The sequence below is a fragment of the Phymastichus coffea genome, unplaced genomic scaffold, assembly GCF_024137745.1.
Source record: "Phymastichus coffea isolate CEN01 unplaced genomic scaffold, Cenicafe_Pcof_1.1 PCOF00143, whole genome shotgun sequence".
NCBI lineage: Eukaryota > Metazoa > Arthropoda > Insecta > Hymenoptera > Eulophidae > Phymastichus > Phymastichus coffea.
In genome coordinates, this window is record NW_026706954.1 from 325,074 (window position 1) to 347,567 (window position 22,494).

Here is a 22,494-nt window from a genome sequence, read left to right on the forward strand (position 1 = left end):
TTTTTGTTCCTCTTGTTTATAAAAGCCTATGTGGTTCCTATGTCCGTTGTTCTCATTCTTGTTCATTTTTTTCGCTAGTGATGTATGTATGTATGTACATACATACATGTATACATATGTGGCGGTTCCCGATTCGGCCATCCACATCTAGATGGCATCGGCTAGCCATGAGCGGCAAGAAATACGCTCGCTGAACATATAAGTCCGCATAGCGACTTGCGCACTTCGAGCATATGAGGCAGGTGTTATCGGCCATCGAGCCTCACTGACGAGTCCCGCCGATAACACCGGGACGAAACGCTTTCTGCCTTACCAACCGCACTCTTCTTCCTACCTCACGAGTACGAGCCTGGCTAGCTCGTTCTCGTCCAACCTTTTTCGATCGACATCGACACAGTCACGATCTCACGATCTTCTCTCAAATCTCTCTACTCCCGACAGCCAAACATATGTAGAAGGGACCAAGGAATTCAAATATGGATAGGTAGTATAATAGGTACTACTAACTACACTGACTATAATTGCTTATATTAATTTAAACTAATAATAATGTGATTTATCAATTGATAATAAGTTGCGTGTTACACTGGGTCGTTTAGTAATAAAATTTTACTTACCACTAATTAAATTATAGGCGCTGGGTTCCTCGATCAAATTTGTTACCCTTTCTGAGGAGCGAAGTTGGCCACCCTTATCGGCCTTATTGTTCATATCATTAAAAACCTCGAATCCCCCGAACATCCTACGTTTATATATATATCTAATTAATGTTAAACAACCAGATAAGGTGTTCAATCACTTGCGCTTGCGAGCATCCCTGATAACAGCTTAAACAATAGATAAATCCTGTAGTATTCACCCTATATAAGAGAGCTTTTTTTTGGAGAGGTCATTTTCCATCCTATTTATATCAAAATAACTCTTTTCTTATTTACTCCGCTCTTATGAAATCACGATTTAGTGCCAATAAATGTATTAGTCATTTCCATATAATGAGCTCTTTTACCTAGTCAGGAATATAGTCTGCCCAGCTACGCATCTGTGTCCTCTTTGATCCTATTCTTGATATACATAATAAAATCGGAGAAAGAAATCTTCCATTCTCTGAAATGAACGTTCTGTTACCTTTTTTGCAGTCGCACTCACTCTGTTCTTTTCCTTTATACCCAGATAACTGGAGATCCAGCATCTCGCAGAGGATAATATTACAGTCACGTAGATGCAGCTTACAAGGCCCTCGCCTCATATGCGTATATGCGCGCGTACGAGGGCGTACAAACGCGTACAAATCGCTAAAAATTTTGATAGTGCCAACAACAGAAAGTTACTACTATTCCTCGCATGCCCCAATATAGTTATGATACGTTTGTTCCGGGAGTAAGTGTGTTCGTTTGGGGCATGCGAGGAATAGTAGTAACTTTCTGTTGTTGGCACTATCAAAATTTTTAGCGATTTGTGCGCGTTTGTACGCCCTCGTACGCGCGCATATGCGCATATGTATAGCGAGAGCCTCACAAACAAATTATCCATCGCGGTTCTCTCATCGACTAACGCTACGCATTTGTTCAATCACGAAACAGTGGTGGGAAGGCTTTTAATATACAGGGAATCCGGATTATGGAATTTGGCGCCAGATTCCTTATTTATACCCGATAATATGCACCGACTTGTCCCCTGTTGGCCTGTTGCTGTTGGCTTTGTGGATTAATGTCATTCAATGCCAATGGGCCGATTTTCAAATGTCATAACTTGTTCACTATTAGACCTGTTTTGTATAGAGGGCAGCAGTTCTTTCATTAACGCGGGAAATTCACATTTTTCCTAATCAGTTCAATGTATCAGAATATTCAATTCAAAGTCAGAGTTGGATGAAAAAACTAAACATCACGCTTGTATAATACATTTTTTTTCTGTAAATAAGTTACCAAAAAAATTACATATAAATTAAAGTTGACTTTCAATAAACTTTCTTAGTCTGCACCTTTGAGAGTTTAAATAGTTTTATGAATGCAAATATTACAATTAAAGAAAGCAATTGACCTTTTCAATTTGTTAAAAGTAACATGTCTCCGATCTCCCCCCCCCCCATATCCTATAGCTCTCACTCTCAAATAAAGTTATAAGCATCACCAGGCCCATCGAGACTTTTAAAAGTGGGAGTTGGATAGAAGGGGATACGACAAGTTAATGCATAGGAGCACATCTTCGTCGCGTTTCGTTCGTCACATTAGTCTTGGACGGACGTTGTCAAATTCATTTGTGCTGTCCGGATAAAAGGACATCTCAACATCGCTTAATAAATCTGTCGATCAAATCTTTGGATCACAAGCGCAAAGTGAGTTTGTTTTGATTTATTGTTAAGTTGAAGGAGCGCGTCGTAAATTGCCTTGGAAATCGACCGTTGACATGGTGTAAAAAAATATTTCTGTTTTTGCAACAGCAATTCTCGCAATAGTTGATTATAAAATAGGAATGACAGAAGATTTGGTCTATTTGTCTATTTTATCATTATTTGCGTAAAGCGAGCCTACGTTTCGTAGCAATGAAGCCGCGAAGTGAAAGAGCCTAAAATTGTATCCGTAAACTACTAGTGAGGAATGCCACAGGAATTTCATACGTTAATATTCCCGTTATGTGCGAACGTGAAGCACACTGAACGTCGTCGTCGATACAGATGCGCGGCGGTTTCTCTTTTGACGTGCCAAGACCATTCAATCGGAAACGAGGCGCGCTCCAATGGGCGATCTCAGAGATGCCAGGCTCGAGACCGCTCAAAACCAAGACCTGTTTGAATACGAATAGCAAGTGAAACGAGTGCGTTCGATAGTGCGCTCTTGGCCTCAAAGGCAAGCTGCGCGGACCGCGCGAATGGCGATGCAATCCACTGCCAGGCGGCCTTGAACTCGTCTTCCCCGAGCACGAGCACAGGTGAACGCTCGTTCCGCGCGCTGCCTCGAGTGCTACACAGACAGCCGGCGACTCGTCGCACGCGCTCGGCTCTGCTCGGCAGTCAGCGAGTCGATAAATTGCAGACAATGCCGCCGATCAACGGATGGAAAAGAGTACTGGTGACCGGTGGCGCCGGCTACATCGGCAGCCATTGCATCGTCGAGCTGCTGGAGTCAGGCTACGAAGTGATCGCCATCGACAACTTCGTCAACAGCGTCACCGAAGGTCCCGGCCAGTCGGCGGCGCTCAAGCGCGTCCAGAGCATCACCGGCAAAGCCGTGCAGTTCTACAACTGCGACTTGCTCGACAAAGACAAACTCGCTCAGGTCTTCGGCAAAGTAGGCACTACACAGCCTCGGCCTGCAAGCCCGATGCCTTCTCATCGCCACCTTCCCTCTCGGCTTTCAGCACACGGTCGACTGCGTTATCCACTTCGCAGCTATCAAAGCGGTCGGCGAGTCCATGCAGGTCCCGCTCCACTATTACAAGAACAACATCATCGGGGCAATCAATCTGTTAGAGGTAAGCCAATCGGCGCGAATGCTGCGACAGCCGTCAATCGCGTACGTCGGTCGACAGGTGATGAAGGCAGCCGGCTGCTTCCAATTGGTGTTCAGCAGCTCGTGCACCGTGTACGGGGAGCCGGCCGAGCTTCCGATCACCGAGGATCACGCCACTGGCAACATTACCAACGTTTACGGCAGAACCAAGTACTTCATCGAGGAGATGCTCAAAGATATATCCCGAGCCGAGAAGGTCAGAGGCCAACTGCTTTCGCCCTGCGTTCCATTCGTCCTTTTGACCCTTCTCTTTTTTCTCAGTTCTGGAACATCATCTCGCTCAGGTACTTTAATCCCGTCGGCGCCCACCCGAGTGGCTTGATCGGAGAAGATCCAACCAAGCACTTCACCAACTTGATGCCGTTCATCGCTCAAGTTGCTCTCGGTCAGAAGTCCCAGCTGACCATCTTCGGAGGGGACTACCCCACGAAAGACGGAACAGGTCATTGCAAAGTCAGACTAGTCATCGCGTTACACTCGCCAATTTGCCATTTCGCTTTGCAGGCATCCGCGATTACATTCACGTCATGGACTTGGCATCTGGGCACGTAGCCGCTCTGAATGCCCTACACAAGCGCCATTCTCGATTCAAAGTCTACAATCTTGGCACCGGAACTGGCGTTTCTGTTCTCGAATTGGTCAAGATATTTGAAAAAGTCACAGGAACATGTATACCTTACGTCGTTAAAGATAGAAGGGACGGCGACATTATGGCCATGTATGCAAATACAAACTTAGCTGAGAAAGAGTTAGGCTGGAAAGCTACGCACAATATTGAGCAAATGTGTAAGTTTTATCAAATTTATTATTTCCTTTTTTTCATCATTGACCAACCATGAGGCCAACCGCTACTTGCTTCATTTTCCATCTTACAGGTATAGATTTCTGGAGGTGGCAAACGATGAATCCAAATGGATACAGAGCTCCATACAAGAATGGCAATTCCATTTTGTCATGATTTTTTTTTGCAAAACTCAAATTCTCCATGTGTCAGTATAATATTAAATGATGTACAATCACCTTACAAAATATACGTTCATCTGTATTTTTAGCTATATTAATTAATATTCTTAATCTGCTATCATTCAAAAGTATTTCTACTTAATAATAAAATGAATTGCACTTACCTTTTGCTTAATTTCAATTCAACATTGCTCTCCTCCCTTTTACTCTCTGATTGGGCTAAAGAAAAAAGAGATAAGTGTTGAAATTTCAAAACTTCCAAGCCCCAACTTGTCCATTCTGGTAAAAGGTATCGGGCAAAGATTTCCATACACTTTGGATCCCTTGGCAAATATGGTTTCAAGACTTCTGCAGATCAAATTTTCAGGTTAATCCATTTGTTTTATATTTTTCAATTACAAATAGATTATTTTTCAAGTCACCAGTTAAAGGAGGTTTATGGGAATGTGCAGCACTTGGAATACTAATTAAAATTTTTTTATCAGGTATATTCTGATTTTTGTTGGACGCTGTTGAGCCAAATATTATTTGCTCATATGGCTGTTTACCATGGCTATCATTAAAATCGCAGATAGGATAACCATTTTGTGTAATCTATGTGTATCAACAAAAAAGAGCATTTATTCAAAGCAAACTCTACTCTGTTCAGATTAAGAAGAATTTATACCTTCAACCAAAACCATTTTGCTTGAAAAGTTAGACCCCAAGATGGAAATATTTCTTCTAAAATACTTTTCTCATTACTGGAAGAATTTGTACACCAAATAGCAACGATACTATTGGAATTCAATAGATTTTTAATAGGAATTTTGGCAAGTTCTTCGTTGTATAACATTTTGTAGCTGTTACTCACAGGGAAAAATCAATATGATTAAAATAATCAATAATAAACACACAAAAAATAGCTTGTTGAAAGTTACCTGCTATTTTCAAACTTTATTTTTTTTCTTCTTATTGATTTATTCCACCATGGTGGATCCATGAGTATCAAATTATAATCACCAATGACATCAACCTTTTCACTTATTTGCTTAATATCTTTGCAAAAAAATTGACAACACCTTGGAAAAACATACTTTTCATTTTTTAATTTGGCAATAACTGCTTTTTCCTTTTTATTGTAACCTTGATAATTGCAAATGAGGCCTAATGTACCAGAGTAAAAATTTTTCGATACTCTTCTAGATTCCTCATTGTTGTCTTCTAGGACTACATTTGTAAATAAATTAAAATTTCTTGCAGCTTTGATAATTTTTTCACTGGTTACTTTGACAAAATTATTCTGTGCAAAATAATAGTAATAAATAAGTAATAATAGTAAGTAAATAATAGCAATAATATTAAGTAAATAACAATAATAGTAATAATGCAAAAGAATAATAGTAAATTATAATCAATAATGAATTTAAACTGTAGAGTTACTATTTAACTCAAGTAAATATTTATAAATCATGTTCATACCTGTTCTAGCTTATTTTGAGGTAAAGTGGATATGTTTTTTCTCTTGTTTCTTTTATGTATTGAACTTATATTGATTTTTACATTATCTTTGCATCCATTTGTTTGACTGTGCTGAAAATATTGAGAATTAACCTTGAAAAATTGATCATTGAACTCTAGTTTGATGAGTTTTTGATCATCTTCAACTTGTTGGTAAATGCTATGCAAGTAATCAAGATGAGATATTATCCATCCGTTCTCAGATTCAAATACAATACTCATGATAATCCCTGGAAAGAAAAGTCAGTCATAGAATAATTTAATTTTCAGTGATCAAAAGATTAGAACTACTTTTAAAAACATAGTACAGCAATGTAATTTAATTGTTTCAAATAATAAGCAAGAAAAAGAATAATAACTAATTTTGAGTTGCACATTGATTGCAAAATATACATGTTAGTTCTCAACGTACTTATTTTTGAATGATAAATAGTATATTTAAAATTCATTCAAAAAAATAATTTTAATGGTAAAATGCAGCTATAATCGGTCATCTTTTCGTTTGAACGCAGAATAATTAGGTTAGGTTAGTTCCGGTCGTCACGTGTATAAAATGCGTGGGATGCAGTGACCAATGAGAGTCATCGGCTCGGGACCGGGGCTTTGATTGTATTAGCTTAATATAGTATGAGAATTCGGCGTTGGGTATGCAAGTGTGTGTGTATGTATATATTTCGGTGTAGTCGAATATCTGAGTAGCCCGTGTGTATCTAAGTACTTGTCTGCGTGTGCTGATTGCTAATGCTGCTGGCTCTTCAGTGCATTATTATTAAACGTCTCGTACACATGCAGTAGAGTGCGGCGCTCGTGCATTTGCGAGCAAGTAAGTATAACAAGAGAGAAAAAAAGTAGTGCAAGGAGGAATCTTATAAGTCGACAGAGAGAAAAAAACAAGCGCGAGCTGCGTGGAATCAGTCATCGTAACTCATCGAGCACACGCAGTGAGCACGCGAAGAAAAGAATCTCGTATTCTCACATAGAGATACGTGCTCGAGTACGAGGAAAAGTGAGAAAAAGAGACACGGACGACGCAAGTTTTCCAGGTTAACTACGCGACGGCCCGTTTTTCCACGTAGTCAGGGCCTCAAAATCGCACACGCCGCTGTCGCCGCCGCTTCGTGTGAATACGCACGATAGATAAACAACATGCGCTCAGTCCAATCATCAGATGACTGCTGTTGAGCGTCATTATTGGAAAACTGATTGCCGAACAACTTAGCCTCTAACGTGTGTCTTAAAACAAAGAAAGAGAAGTCATAGTACTTTTTGTTTTGCTCTGATTTTACACTGCTTAGTCGGCAAGAACGTTCTTGCTGCAGTTCAATCTATTACAATTTCTGTGAAGTTGTGGGAGTTGTTTCTCGAAAGATGTAATCGCCTTCACTGCACCCCACTTGGCTATCCTAGTTTTTGAAGTTGTCAACGATTCGGAGAATTAACTTGAATTAAAATTGGTAAGTTAAACGAAAACTGCTTTTACCATTTCATGCTCTTGAAAGAGTTGGTTAACACTGACTTCTGTGATGAAACGCCAAAGCATGTTTGTAAATTTTTACGAAACAGCACGTTGATGCACGTTTATTTATTAAATACTAACTTGCGCAAAATATATTCGAGTATTACTTTGAATAATCGCAAGCTTTTGCTATGGCCGTGATTAATTAATGTTACTGTACATTGAAGTTTACAAACATGTTTACATTTCTTGCAAAATATGTTTCAGGCATAAGATAATTCATTATCATGGAGCATCATGAGGCAGTTTACGAACAAATTATTGATGTGAGCAACCCAAATCAGGGCTCTGATTTTTTGTCTCACCACTTGGTTCAAGAGATTGTTGTTCCAAATGACAACAATCAAGAATCAAGCATGAACTGTGAAATTGCTGGCATGGATATTATATTGCCTAACGATTGCATTACTGTACAAGATCAATGCAATAGGAATGTTATGATCTATAACACAGATGGCATGGAACAAGATAAAGAAGCCGAACAAATAATTTTACACGAATCTACAAAAGTTGAACATATTTTGCATGTGAATAATATTGGTAGCAGTATCAACTACATGGAAAATCACAAAGAGGTATATTTGCTCTTACTTATCTTGAAAAATTTAAGATACTCGAGAATATAATTTTAGTTGCAAATACAATTCATATCAATATTTTCAAATTTACAGGTGAAAGTGCAAGAATATATATTACACGATCAAACTACTTATAATCAAGAAGATTATCAAGTGGCTAATTCGGTTTTAATAACCACTGGGGATACTCGTGATGCAGGAGCTGTTGCTGAAACAACAACAGATCATGTAACAGCATCAATCCCTATAAGTGAGTCTACTCATGTCCCAACAAATCATGTCTCCTCAGATACTTATGTTATTATAAGTAGTGGTCAGAGTATTGTAAATAATATTGGTGAAGAAAGTAAATGTGTAGAAGAACAAGAAGAAGATATCAAACCAAAACAAAATAATGCACATATGGAAACTAGAGAAAATCTTCTCGTGATTGAAAATGAAGTTGCAGATGGTAACTTAATTCCTATGACTATTACAGAATTACAAGTTGATTCTCAAATTGACTCCCAAATTGGTTCTGTAAATGAAGAGAATAACGAAAATTTAACAAACACACCTGTAAGCAAGGGCAGTATTAATGCAGAGCCAGAGAAGCATTTTGAAAACTCTTTGCCCATGGAAGAAAGTCAAAATGGTGAAATTGTAACAGAAGGTCAAATTCTGACAAATTCTGATGACATTGCAGTGATGGCTGAATTTAGTACTATAGAGTACAGTGCAGAAGAAGAAGTAGGAGCTGCGCAAGATGATAAAAGTGAACAAGTGGCAGAGCAGCTTCAGGAGCAAGTACATGAGGATGTTCAGGGAGAAGCAGTGAAAAAGGAGTTGAAAGAAAGTAATAACGTAGCAGTTGTGATTGAAACAAAGGGAGAAACGATCGAGAGTAAGTTAGAATTGACTGGCAATGAAGAAGTCAATTACAATCAATCAAGTCAAGAAGAAGATGAAATTGATTTACATTTATCTACGCAATCGAATGACAGCCACCGTAAGGTCATTCAAGATATCTTTGACGACTGGCAAGATGAAAACTGTGAAGAAGATAACAACCAATCAGTGGGTACTTTCAAAGATCATCAAGATTCTGTAGAAAAAGAGCTACAGAACTTATTGAATGACGATGCACAACAGGTACAAACTGTCTCAAGTACCAATGCAGCTGAGAACGCCGTAAGCTGTGACGATAATGTTGAACAAAGTGGTAATAGTTTGGTGGAAAAGAGTAGAAGCTCAAAATCGGATAAAGCAAGGCTCCAGGACAAGAAGTCCTCTGAAAGATCTACAGGCAAGACCTCCAAGTCGACACTAAGTCGATCTTCAACCAAAGGTAAATGTATATGTGACGAAATCTATACAAAAATGGAATTGTCTGAGGTCTTATCTATTAAAACTTTTGGATTTTTTTCTACTTATTATTTAAAATGTGTAGCGACCGAAAATGCTCGTAAATTTAGACAAGATTACGGGAACTATTTTTTTCAACATTATTGTAAACAGATGCTTGTACAAGTTACGAATAAAAGAAATCAGCCTTATTTTAATGATTTTTGCTGTCTTATAATATAAAAGATGCTGAAATAAATAGTTTCACTGAACTTTTTTAGTGTTTTCTTGGTATTATATATCTTAAATAAGGAGAGAAACAAAGTTTGGAAGCTTTAGTAAAGAAAAAAATGTTTTCAATTCCAAATATAATATAAATAATTTTTTTTCAATGTTTTCATAGGCACGCATGCACACACATACACGCGTACACACGCACACACGCGCGCGTGCGCGCGCTCGCGCAATACCCATCTCTCACGTTTGTCATTGAAAGCTAAGACATAACTGACTAATATTTAATCCTTTATATTTCAGATAAGTCCCATGGCCATTCATCTAAAAGTGTGAACCAGGATGATACCAAGAAAGTTCATCCTCGACCAGGCGTCAAGGTACCTGGTTCTCATTTAACAAGTCCAATCGCATCGACGGCAGAAGTGACTGAAGCTTTGAACAAGCGATTGCGCGAAAAACAGAAAGACTTGGTAGTGCCAAAAACCGCTGACATCGTTTTCGTCAAAAAAATTTCGCAACGTTTGTCCAATCAGCTCTCTCAGGTGGTAGCATCCATGCCACCCTTGACAGCGGGACAGCAAACGCCAGCAGCCAATGACCTCGATAAGGACAAGTCCATTGAAGAAGTAGTCACGGCGACGAGCAAAGCTTCATCTGTGTCCGACAACAACGAATTGCTGGCTATTTTGGAAGGCGATGCCGATCCCGAGTGGTCTAATCTGAACCCTGAAAATAACAAAACGTCCAATCCCAATTCAAATGCCAGCTCAAGTATGTCATTTAACCACGCCATAACCGGCTTATCTAAAATTATCAGTTATCGAGAACTATTTGATGAATTTTAAGGCGATTTGTATTTATTAGCTAATTTAAGTGCATAAATTTTAAGTCTCATTCTTTTTAGGTGGCAAGTTAGATCCAGCTCTGGAACGCGAATTAGCCTTGAAGCAACTGCTAGAGTTACCCAATATTACGTCAAAAAAGAGTGCAGTAAGTTCCAGCGCACCAAAGAAATCTAATAAAAAGATGCCTAGCAAAGAGAAAGAATCAACGAATAAAGTGCCTAAAGAGCAGACACGAATGAAACCCATCAAAGAGGAGCCAAGGTCAAATCCAACAGAAGACGGTGAAATCATAAGTTTAGATTTAGCTGACGAGAATTCACAAAAAAAGACGAAAAAACCTCAGAACGAAAACAGCCAAAATACGCGCAATAGTGCTGAAATCAAAGTTGAAATAGGCATTGAAGAATCAAGATCCGGAAGAAAACGTAAACTCACGGAGAAGGCCCGCGAGCATGAACTCGCTGTCAAGAGACAAAAAGTTAATAAAATTACCAAATGTAATAGTGCTTTTGATTTTTCTTTTGATTTGAATAGTGTTAATCGGATTTCAGGTATTCAAGAATAAAGCCGCGGAAAGTAAGAAGCTACCACAGGACGATGCTGATGGGGTCAAACAAAAGGTTGATGACGCAAAATCAGAACAAGTTAGAATCGATTTAGAATCTGCAACCGACGATAAATCAGCTGAAGTTATGACGAAACAAGTAAAAAGTGATCCTAAATGTAGTTCGCCGAAGACCGAAACTAAAACTATCAAGAGTAAAGTTCTTCCTCTTAAAAAATCGAAACTTGGACTTCTAAAAAAGAATACTTCGATTACTAGAAGAAAACTGGCAGTAAAGAATTTATTGAGACAGAAAGCAGTAAGCAAGAATGCAAAGCCCAAGATTCCGGTAAATTATCTTTTTCCTATTGCTTGTGAATCTCGTTTTACAAAACTTTAGCATGAGCATTCTTAACATTCTCGTTCTACTTTCCAGGCTGCATCTTCACCCAAAAAAGCTGATACCACATTGTTAAAAAGTACATCAGAAAAAACGGTGACGCCTGCGGGTTTTGCTCATAAAGGCAAAAAAGTTTCCGAAATCGACAGGCTGCTCCAAGATGAAGGCGTTGTCAATCTTTTGTACGACGTAAAACAACCAGATTCTAGAAAAAGGCTTGTGCCAATTACGAAATCGCAGAAAAAAGTAATGGACGTTGAAAAGGCCGAAAGAGAGCTAAAACTCAGGACCAAGCTCGTCAAAAATGCAGTGCTGAGATTGAGGAATTCAGCATCGACTACGGTCAAGATATCACCAAGATCCAGGCGTAGTGCTGCTGTAAGTAGTCTAGTTGTGAAATGTTACCGAGTTCTTTCGTGAATTCTGATGAAGAAAAATTCTTTTCTTAATTTAGTCCGATCAATCCATGCCACAATCTGAGAAAAAAGTAAGCGATGTAACTAAAACTAATAAACCACTGAGTTCGGCCCCGTCAGAGTCTACGGACTTTGTTATTCCGGCAAAGATTCGCAACGCAGCAGACGCTTCCAGAATCATTCGTAGACATTCCTCGAGTTCGTTTTCCAGTGCCTCGGCAAGTCCACGTGTCAGTATAGATGTGCCTCCGGAGTCAATAAAGCTTGACGAGTTTGAAGCTTTAGTTAAATCTAAGAGAAAACTTTCACACGATTCGATTGACAAACTTGATCCAAAAAAAACTAAAAAAAAGGTATGTATTGTCTTTAATTCCTTGATTATTATACAATGTGCGTGCACATTAGTGTGTACATGCGTGCACGTGTATACGAGATTGAACAATTAATCATTGCTTGTACCATTTTTCAGGCTGTTATCAGCAAAGGCGAGTCGGAGGATAAAGATGAATCGGATAAATCACCGTCCAAAAAAGCCACAAGGTCAAACGCCATTATCGCATCCAAAGTGCCCCCTAAAAGCAAGAAAGTGCCAAAAAGCAGATCGTCCTCTGAAGCTCTGTGGAACGATGTAAAGGGAGCATCGAGGGACCAGGATGAATTATCAGCTTGTTTAGCTGAAGCTGTATCAGCCCTGCAATCGAGTATCAATGGCGGCTCGTCACGTTCAGCAAGTACATCTACTAATCGTAAGAGAGGTATGCATGAAAACTACGATTATAGCATGGAAGACTATATATATAGTTATTTCAATGAGAGTGCCTATCTTCAGGTTATTAATTTGCCTATCATTTTAGAAAATTATTTTGTACATGTCTATTCAGTCTAATACTCGATTTTCTAGAGTTGCAGGCTATTTCATTCGATAAGAGACTACCTCGTAATGAAAATAGCTTGAAAATTTTTACAATAGATAATTTTTACATTATTATAAAATAAAAAATAAGATTTAATCCTACCGAAAAAAATTGATTAAGGTAAACATTCAAAAGTTACACAGAAACAAAATTTCATTGAACAATAAGTTAAATTTTCGATAGATAGAAACATTTTATTGATGATTTAATTTACAGAATTTAAAACAGAACAACTTTTAAACACTTAATTGTTTTCAACAATTTCTTTTTCTGTCTAAAATATTTGATTTGAACTTTCAATTTACAATGAAAAAGTTCTCCTCCGTTGTTTGGTTTTGAAAATATTTTCGTCTTATAATTTATTTATCAAATACGGCGCCACTCCAAAAATCAAGTATTAGATAGAATGTCTGTGAATTCTTCAACATTTATCAAAAAAAGATTTGTCGAAGCTACAGCAAATCTGTAAGCCAAAAATGCGACATACTCTTGTTAGTTAAATAGTTTTTACGCACCAACATTCGGAGCATACTTATATGAAAATTCGTGCAATAGGACATTCGAAGACACAGTTGGACGACGAAAAATTAGACAATAGGAAATTTAGCAATAAAGAAATAAATGTTAGACAGCACGGTCACCTTGCACAATTAATCCTAACTCCATCGGGGCCTGTATCTGGCATTCGAAACGCCATTACGATTCCAGTAAGTTCAGATCACTTAACTTATTAAGAATAACAGTGGATTCCCTACTTTTTAAAATTAAATGCTCTTTCGCTTGTCTGATTCTTTAGGTAATGAATGAAATCCGCGAAGCATTGTCAATTCTTCGAAACGACAACGATTGCAGAGTTGTTTTATTGACCTCTACTGGTACTAGTTTTTGCGAGGGCCTGGAACTTTCATATTTACAACAGTCGAACAGAGAGGAGCGAAAAGTTCGAGCAGAAGATATGGCCAAGGCTGTCAGGTAAGTCCGATTTCATATTTACTACACATTTATTTACTATTTAATGATTTACTGTATTGACTGATCAATACTTTTCAGAGATTTCGTCAGATCATTAGCTGCATTTAATAAGCCCATTGTGGCAGGTGTGCAAGGTGCAGCTATAGGATTAGGTGTTACAATGCTGCCTTTATTCGATCTTGTGATAGCCAGTGACAAGGCAACATTTAGTACTCCCTACGGAAAACTTGGTCAAATAGCCGAAGGAGCTGCAGTTTTAACGTTATCTCACAGTCTTGGTAGTGCTGTGGTGAGTTAGCAGTATCATTTGTCATCAAAATCATTTTATTTTATTGGACTTTTACTTTAATTTACACTATTGTGTATTCTAGACGAATGAATTATTACTTGGGGGTCGGACATTAACAGCTAGCGAGGCCTTGAGAGCCGGATTAGTTACAAGAGTTTTGTGGCCTGATAGATTCCAAGGCGAACTCTTACCTTCGTTAAAAGTCATGAGCGAGCAATCTGCACAGGTGATTTATAACATAGTAATCATTTTCTTATTCGTGATTCTATTTCAAGTTTGGATTTTGTTTCAAGTGCTCATAATGATCATTATTATATGTTTATTTTCTACTATTTCCAACAGGCAATGGAAGCGACAAAAGCTTTATTACGGCACAGCCTGCGAAAAAAATTAGATGTCGCTCTTGAATCCGAAAGTTTTCTTCTTATACAGCACTGGTGTTCTGAAGAGTGCCAGGAAGCAATCAAGGCTTATATCGAGGAGAAGGGTCAGTAAATATATACACAGACGCGAGTGATAAATCGAGCTACGAATTAACGGGGTCAAAAACTCAATTTTTCTTAATGCCTAGGCTGTAAGAATTATTTGGTAACATTGTACAGATCTATTTGTTAATTAACGAATACAGATAACAAATGTCAAGTTTGCTTTTCGTATTCAACACAATCATGTTACGCAAATAACTTGGACAATCTAACGTTCTTCAAGATGTTAGTTTATATGCGATTTATTTACTAAAATATTCTAATTAAGTTCTTTTTCAATGGCAGATTCCTTTAGGATTATAATTATTATTTCTGTCAAGCAATCATTAAGTACAACAAATACCATCATTTTCTTTTGCAACAAATTTGCTTCTACTTTACAATCTTCTGCACAATTTGGCTTAATACAGATATCGCAGGTGTGATAAGCGATATGATGAATTTGGATTTGAAATATTTTTACTGTAGTTTTTCACCATTCAACCACAATCCAGAAGAAAATTATTACAAGTGCGATGACGCCTTATTAGTGTTGACGTTGACGACACTATTTCGGATGGCGACACGATTAATTTTACATAATTAAGATTAAGATGATTTATTGTAAAACTAAGTGATTTATGCTAGAGTATTTTAATACCATACTTTTAAGTTTAAGTCCAGAGCTATATATCACGTAAATAAGCATTTTTCAATACTTTATGTTACAAATCGTTTTTTGGATTTAAACAATGAAAAGGTCCAATTAAATGATAAACTTGTTTTTTTATTGTCACCTCTATCGTCTACGTTGATGTAGGATTTTCTGTTTATATAAATATGTTTGGTTTGAAAAAATTTAAATGATTTGTATCTAAAACATGATAAATAAAAATAATTATTTTTAAGCATATTTAGGTGTTTTAGCCGCGCATAAGCTGATATTACTGTCTTACTCATAAAATTGTCAAACAATCAACCTCGATTGAAACATCGCCGTATTTGTTAAACACGACCAAAAAATTGTATTTATGAACCTGTTCAAATGAAAAAAGTCACTGAACTTTGTAAAAACATTACTTAACGGGCAGATCAAATCTTCGTAGCGATTACGAATTTATTCATTATTAATACGTATGGATTGCGTAGCAAAATTCTGTACTTTGTTTAGCTTTGTGTAAAATAAAATGTTTTGAATTTTAGAAGAAAAGTCGAGAATAGAATACGTTAAAGACAAACATTGATGAATATTTGATGCAGGTAATTAATTGGCTATTTCAAGCCAATATAGCAACGAGATTTCTGTATTCAGATAGATCAAATATAAAATATCTCAAGAGATATAATTTTTCACAGTATCGCTCGTTTCCTGTTTGAATGGAAGCATTATATTAAAATTTTTTAAAGATATAATTTGTTTGGTGTGAAATGAGAAAGTGCACAGTGGACAACGGCCAACTGCAAAGCGTTGTGATGTAATGGAAGGTAGGAATGGAACGATCAATTGTTATTGGTCGGGCGTTGTTTCTTTATTGAATAACAAATAGAATAGTTTGAAGAGCTATTAAGGCCTATTGCATCGATAATTATTGCCCGCTACTGATAGTTAATAAGATTGGATGTCGGCGAGCTCGAGATACACTTTCTGAAAAAATGTCTCGTTTTTCATTGAACTGCGGCCAACTTTTCGAGATAAACGCGCGTTAACATTCAAGGCAATTGAAGTGAATGCAATGCCGATGAAGCGAGCAAGTGTAGATTTAGGCATAGCTGTATATAGATAGCTGGCATCGGACAATTGTTGTGATACTACATTGAAACAGTTGGGTTTCCTTGTGTTTTTACGCGCTCAATGCATCTATCGAGAGCTGCTCGATGTTATCTAGAGTTCGCACGGTGAATGACAACGCCTAGACTACTTGCGCGGCTGCTGCAACTTTAGTCAACGGTTATTTGACACTATAACGTGTACTTTACCAAGTCATAAATCATATTGCAACGCGAACCAGTAAGGCTTTAATCTGAGTTGCACACATCTAGCAAAGGTAATGAGATGAGATACAAATTAACGTATATGTTTAAGTGACAACTGATTTTATAAGGGTGGAAAGGAAGGGGGAATTCGGGTATGGTAGAAGGTACAAAACAATACACAATTTTCTTCAAATATCTAGGTTTCTATTACTTATCACTTACTGTTGCGTAAGCAAACAATATCTCGACAGTGATTTCTTAATTCTTTTTTTTTTCAATGATTGTTTTTAATATCTACTGTATGTTTGTCGCTATTAGGTAATTTTATTTTATCTCATTGTCTATTCATATTATTTTTTCACTGTGAATGTGTAACATTTCGAAAAAAATGTTTTGATTTGTATTGTTCACAATTGACAGTTTGGATGTTATTAAAATCGATCTTGTGTTCATATAAACTAACGTGTTCAACAAAAGCTGACGTGTCTTCTTTTTATACACTCCGTATGATAGCACGCCGTGTCTTAAATGCGCGTCCAGCGCACGCGTTTCCGTGTCTTAAGTGGCTGATTCTGGCATGTTATATAAGCCTAACTTCCCACCGGTTCTCTACGCACACTTGACATTTGTTTTTAGTTATTATTGAAATAATTGAAATAAATAAAATATATTTATAATATGATAATAGTACATTACGATACAAGTGCGGGAAAGTAGATTCTTGTCTCGTGTGGCGTTTACACCCGAGCGAGGCGAGGGTGGAAAGGTACACGAGACGAGAAACTCTTTCCCGAACATGTGCCGTACCGTATTTTTTGATACGACGTATGGAAAGTGTGATTTTCAACGCACTTTTTCTATCGAGTGTGCGAGAAAGACGCACTTTGCGCACGGAGTATCGAAAAATTAATTTATTCATACAATGATACTCATAAAAAAATAAATTGAAACATATCTTGGACATTGAAAAAACTTCTAATGAAAACAAGTACACAAAAAACATTGATAAAACTATTTAAAATAAAAAACCATTTAAGAATATTTTTTTAACAGCATTATAGAAACTTATTAATAAACCTAATCAATAGTTCCCTCGAATAAGTGGTTTTTCCATTTTGGGCTTCATCGACCATTTTTCAGATTATATGCTCTATCTTCAGATGTAATCAAGAATAGAGCTGAAATTTGATTTCATATTTCAAATCATTGAAAGAAGGCAATAAAATCTTTCAAATTTGATTTCAAAATAACTTTTTTCTCAGCGACATAAGAAATTTTATGAAAATTCTACTTTTTGAAGATTTTTTTGCCTTCTTTCAATGATTTGAAATATGAAATCAAATTTCAGCTCTATTCGTTGATTACATCTGAAGATAGAGCATATTATCTGAAAAATGGTCGATGAGGCCCAAAATGGAAAAATCACTTATTTGATGAAACTATGTCTAATTGAAACTTAGAATTAATAATTTAAGTTCTTTCATCACTTTTCATAAATAATAGTGCAGTTTTTCATTATTATTTTATTGTTTGTTGCACCTTGTATTTTTATTCAGAAAGACTGATCGGCCGCACGATACGAAAAAAAATATCGTAATGTAGGACTTTCGATTGAAATCTTTCTAAAGTTTTAATAGTCGAGTTTGAAGCAGCACCTCAAAATTAAATGCCATAGGTTCAGACTAGTTTGAGTACAGCTTTATAATGCAGTAATTTATTTTTCGATACTCCGTGCGCAAAGTGCCTCTTTCCCGCACGATCGGCAGAAAACATGCGTTGAAAATCGCACTTTCCACACGTCGTATCAAAAACTACGGTACGGCACATGTTCGGGAAAGAGATTCTCGTCTCGTGTACCTTTCCACCCTCGCTTCGCTCGGGCGTAAACGCCACACCGAGACAACGATCTACTTTCCCTCACTTATCGTAATGTACTATTTCAATTCTTATTGTTATTTTAATTAACATATTGAACATAAATTACTTTTTTCAAAGGTGGATTTTTCAATTTTCTTACAAAACACATATCACAGCTGAAGAATGTGTATTAGTGATTAAGTACTTTTTCAAATTCATAATTTATCATATTAAAAACCGCAATAAGTTATTTTTTTATTTTTTTTTTCAATGGATTAAATTATTATTAAATTTTTATCCTACTCTTAGAACAAAGATTGCAGTATTTCAACCTTTATTTTAAGCGTATACATTTAAAAACTAGATTATCGATTAATAATCGAAAACATTAAAGACGATTTCAACCTCTTATTTTTACGAAACGATTTATTCGCTGTTAGTTTCATAAAATAAGTGTAAAAACAAGAATACTGTAGCCTATCTTAAAAATTGTGTATATCAATTATGATAAATTGGATTTTTATCACTAAAATCTCAACTCGAAACTATATCTACACGCTTATTTGCCGCTGCTTAACAGTACGTTTGTTATTACATGACTATATCTCAATCAATCAAATCACAAATAAAATGCTTCAACATGGTATCAATCACTTTTTTATAAGTAGATGCAAGTAGATAGTTTGGTATGTTGAAATAATTCTTATTTATAAAGTGTGTTTCTGATATTAACATGATGTCTATGTTTTGGTTGATTAATAATGTTCTTACTTTAAGGTGTCTCTGCATAATTCCATTTGCGTTCTATAGATAGCTATTTTTTATTTATTCATTGTGTTATTTTGTTTACTAGTATAGTTAAAAGGCATATAGTATCTATCCTTTGCATTAGCTACTCCATCATACATTCACATTTATTTATGTTTACGTCATCTCACATAACATGAAATATTGCTATAAGTTTTCGGCAAGGTTTCCTAAAAGGTTTTAAATATTTCTGCAATCTATATCCATGCAATTTGAGCCGCAGAAAAGTTGTAGAAAGGTGATAGAGAAATTTATACGTTACTTATTTAAAGAGTGTAATTTGAAATTGTTAATAATTTTATAATTGCGTTATCATGTATAAATTTAAAAATATCGTTCACAGTAATGCTCATGCACGGTACATGTATAAGTAAAAATGAATTTATCTGCTCCGCAATAATCATTAAATATTTAAAAAAATATTCGACCATATGATAATGTTCTTTCATTGGACAAATTAAATCAGCTCTAGGAAACTTTTTAAAATGCTCTAAAATTAATATTAATGATTTATAAAAAAGATAGAGGTGCTTGAAGTATCTTTATTAATAGCAATCATTGTTATTAATTTTTTATTTTTATGAGAAAACTGTAATGAGGCAAATTAATCGGTTTGCATATTTTAATTGAGCGAATTGAAATTTATTTACTACGATATTACTAGCTGCAATGTTACACAAATCATTTATGTAATGTTTCACCGATGATTCGTGAAATGTTTCTATAAACATTGTTAAAGCATTTTTATAAAATATGTTGAGCAATGTCTCTACAAGTTTTTCGCAAAGTTTCTATAATAGATTTTATTCAATTTTTTTATCAAAATATTTTCTTGAAACGGTCACGAAAAGTTTCTAAAACATTTCAGTGAAGTGTTTTCTGGAACGTTTGGAAAATATTTTATAAAAATGTTATGCAACAAATTACCAGAATTGATCTAAAACATTGAACGGCAATGTTGCATGAATCACTTCTGCAATGTTTCATCGATGATTTATGGAATGTTTCTACAAACATTGCCAAAACATTTTTATTAAATATGTTGAGCAATTATTTTGCAAGGCTGTGCAAAGTTTAATCGAAATATTTACTAAAATTTCATAAGTTTCTGAAATATTCTCTCGTTTATGTCCAAAAATTATATCAATAATATTTTAGGGAATGGAATTTGGGGAATATTGCGGCAACGTTTTTGGAATATTTTTATACAATATTACAGAAAAAGCGTTTCTAATAGTTTGCGCTAATGTTATATTTCAGTGAAACATTTTTGTTTTTGCAATACATTAGGTATATTACATGAAATATTTTAATGAAATTTTCATAATTTATTTATTCACAAACATTTCTACAATATTTTTGCCAGGTTTTTTAAAAATATTTCAGTGCAATATTTTGTACTTTTTGGGATCTGTCATTTACTTGGCTCTGTTAAGAATAAAACAGTACATTTGTGTTACATTTTATTTATTTTAGAACGCGATTCATTTATTCAAGAACGTTCCTTATGTTTACGTTGTTAAGCAAGCTTTAATTTTTTTTAACAAAACCTATAAATCTAGTCTGATTCGAACCTTGATACGCACCTGTGTTACAGTTTTTAATAAAACACAACTTATTAAAACATATTCAATGTTCTCATTATTTCTGAGTTAATCATAGTAAAAACAAAGTAAATCATTTTGTTTTAACAGGTTCTATCTCTGTATTTATTTGTTTCGATTTTAAATCTGTCTTGCTATGTTCAATTTATTTTGCCGTTACTTTGGTAAATGTTTTGTTTGATCTGATTCTGTTGGTATTTAGAATTAAGTTATGTTATTTCTGTTTTGAGTGAAAGTTTTATCTCTCAATCTAGGGAATAATTTTTATTGCAGCTGTTTGCGAACTGAACATCCTTTGTAATTTGCAGAGTAGTTTTCCCCGCGAATTGCGTACTTTATACATCTTTAATTTTTTCTTCAATGGGACGCAATATTCCCCCAAACAGTTCCCCAAAATATTGTTAAAATAATTTTTGGAAAAAATTGTGAAAATATTTCAGATACTTATTATAAAATTTTCGTTGAAATATTTTGATTGAACTTTGCATAAACCTTGCAGAAATATTGCTTCAGAGAAATTCTTTGACAATGTTTATAAAACATTTAGTTACGTGTTATTTTGCGTATTTGACATAAACTGGATTATCATGGAAATAATTTTTAGTATGCCCGAGTTCTTGACAATATTATATGACATTAGGGCGTGTCTCTTTTAATATACGGTGGTTCAAATTTAATTATAGTGTTTAATAATCTGTTTACTTTATAATTGTTTTGGCTATTGTAATCTTGTATTTCTACGGAAAATAGAGATAATGGTATTTTTGTCACACGATGCTGATTATTACGGATTCTTATTACCTTGTATTCGTGTTTCTCTATGGCAAATTTGAAATCATTTATGTCTACTGATGAGTGCACACTTCTCAATACCACTTTTAATCACTTATGTTCTTTGCGCTGATATGTATAAAATTGAGTGTTTTTTTTTCTTTTAGTGCAATGACTATGATGGGTAGATATTTTTCTGCTGTTGTCAATTGTATTTTTATTTTATTCTGCCCCACCACTTTAAGTGTATAATTGTCTTCAGCGACTGTCTTCAGTAGATTTTCTAAAAAGTGAATATTTTCTACGTTATATACAATTATTTTCAATGTGTTGATTTCCTTGTTCATTGTATTCACTTTATCGATTAATTATCACGAAGAACTTGGTAGGTAGATTAACGTAGCCAGTAATCCGATAGCTGGATATGCCGTTTCTTATTTGGTATTTAGTTGATTCGTTGAGTTAATTCGTTGTCTTTTGCTGGTTACAGTTTTCCACTCTTCGGTGTTGTTTCGAGTAGGAATAGACATTATGTCCCCCTTTTGAGTGTCCATTTTGGCCGTTACTTTGCTTCCTTTATATTGTCAAGACAAATTTATATTAACTCGGATAGTCACTTTACTCGATTGGCTAATATTTAGCTTTACGAGTAGAGCGTAAGGGAAACACGTCCACTTTCCTCAGCGATCAAACGTTGAATGAATTGCAAATTTAGCGTTAAATAGAAAATACATTGAGCTTATAAGGAATATAATGTGCTGGAGAAATGACTCTTGCAAGATGAAATTCGTACGGCAATTAAAATACTCAAATTAACTGTTAATATTCGATTAGTTAGTTGTAAGTTTTGTTTGAGTTTCCATATATATATGCGAGGCAACCGACAAAGAAACGCTCCTTTCTCAAGCGACACAGCGAGGTGTCTGGAATAAAGCAACGATATACATAAGCTTACAGTATTCCTCAGCCCATTTCTATTTATTTATCCGCTCGTTAAATCTCCATTAATTA

At 35.6% G+C, this 22,494-nt stretch overlaps 3 protein-coding genes across 13 annotated transcripts; 2 read left to right on the forward strand and 1 right to left on the reverse strand.

The window, feature by feature from the left end:
- Positions 1-150: 150 nt before the first annotated feature.
- Positions 151-4,545, forward strand: LOC131672152 (UDP-glucose 4-epimerase-like). Of its 8 annotated transcripts, none has more exons than XM_058949179.1 (8): positions 283-496; positions 2,675-2,928; positions 3,033-3,287; positions 3,358-3,471; positions 3,529-3,705; positions 3,771-3,951; positions 4,014-4,295; positions 4,385-4,545. In XM_058949179.1, the coding sequence occupies exons 3-8, from the start codon at positions 3,036-3,038 to the stop codon at positions 4,465-4,467; spliced, it is 1,089 nt and encodes a 362-aa protein (XP_058805162.1). In that variant the 5' UTR covers positions 283-496; positions 2,675-2,928; positions 3,033-3,035; the 3' UTR covers positions 4,468-4,545. The 8 variants fall into 8 exon arrangements, with proteins under 8 accessions (XP_058805159.1, XP_058805165.1, XP_058805162.1 ...); XM_058949178.1 differs by having other exon boundaries at positions 283-484; positions 2,523-2,928; XM_058949180.1 differs by lacking the exon at positions 283-496 and adding an exon at positions 2,136-2,335 and having other exon boundaries at positions 2,828-2,928.
- Positions 4,306-6,490, reverse strand: LOC131672155 (N(6)-adenine-specific methyltransferase METTL4). Of its 4 annotated transcripts, none has more exons than XM_058949187.1 (7): positions 6,385-6,490; positions 5,934-6,202; positions 5,393-5,754; positions 5,140-5,314; positions 4,895-5,066; positions 4,637-4,820; positions 4,306-4,529 (listed from the first exon to the last, which is right to left on the reverse strand). In XM_058949187.1, the coding sequence occupies exons 1-7, from the start codon at positions 6,419-6,421 to the stop codon at positions 4,526-4,528; spliced, it is 1,203 nt and encodes a 400-aa protein (XP_058805170.1). In that variant the 5' UTR covers positions 6,422-6,490; the 3' UTR covers positions 4,306-4,525. The 4 variants fall into 4 exon arrangements, with proteins under 4 accessions (XP_058805170.1, XP_058805172.1, XP_058805171.1 ...); XM_058949189.1 differs by having other exon boundaries at positions 4,306-4,549; XM_058949188.1 differs by having other exon boundaries at positions 4,306-4,561.
- Positions 6,491-6,698: 208 nt separating this feature from the next.
- LOC131672128 (uncharacterized) lies at positions 6,699-17,570 on the forward strand. The gene is made up of 14 exons (XM_058949132.1): positions 6,699-7,426; positions 7,696-8,063; positions 8,160-9,393; positions 9,927-10,397; positions 10,531-10,949; positions 11,023-11,364; positions 11,452-11,793; positions 11,870-12,184; positions 12,301-12,586; positions 13,301-13,452; positions 13,542-13,717; positions 13,796-14,006; positions 14,089-14,232; positions 14,349-17,570. The coding sequence occupies exons 2-14, from the start codon at positions 7,716-7,718 to the stop codon at positions 14,499-14,501; spliced, it is 4,593 nt and encodes a 1,530-aa protein (XP_058805115.1). The 5' UTR covers positions 6,699-7,426; positions 7,696-7,715; the 3' UTR covers positions 14,502-17,570.
- The last annotated feature ends 4,924 nt before the right edge of the window (positions 17,571-22,494 follow it).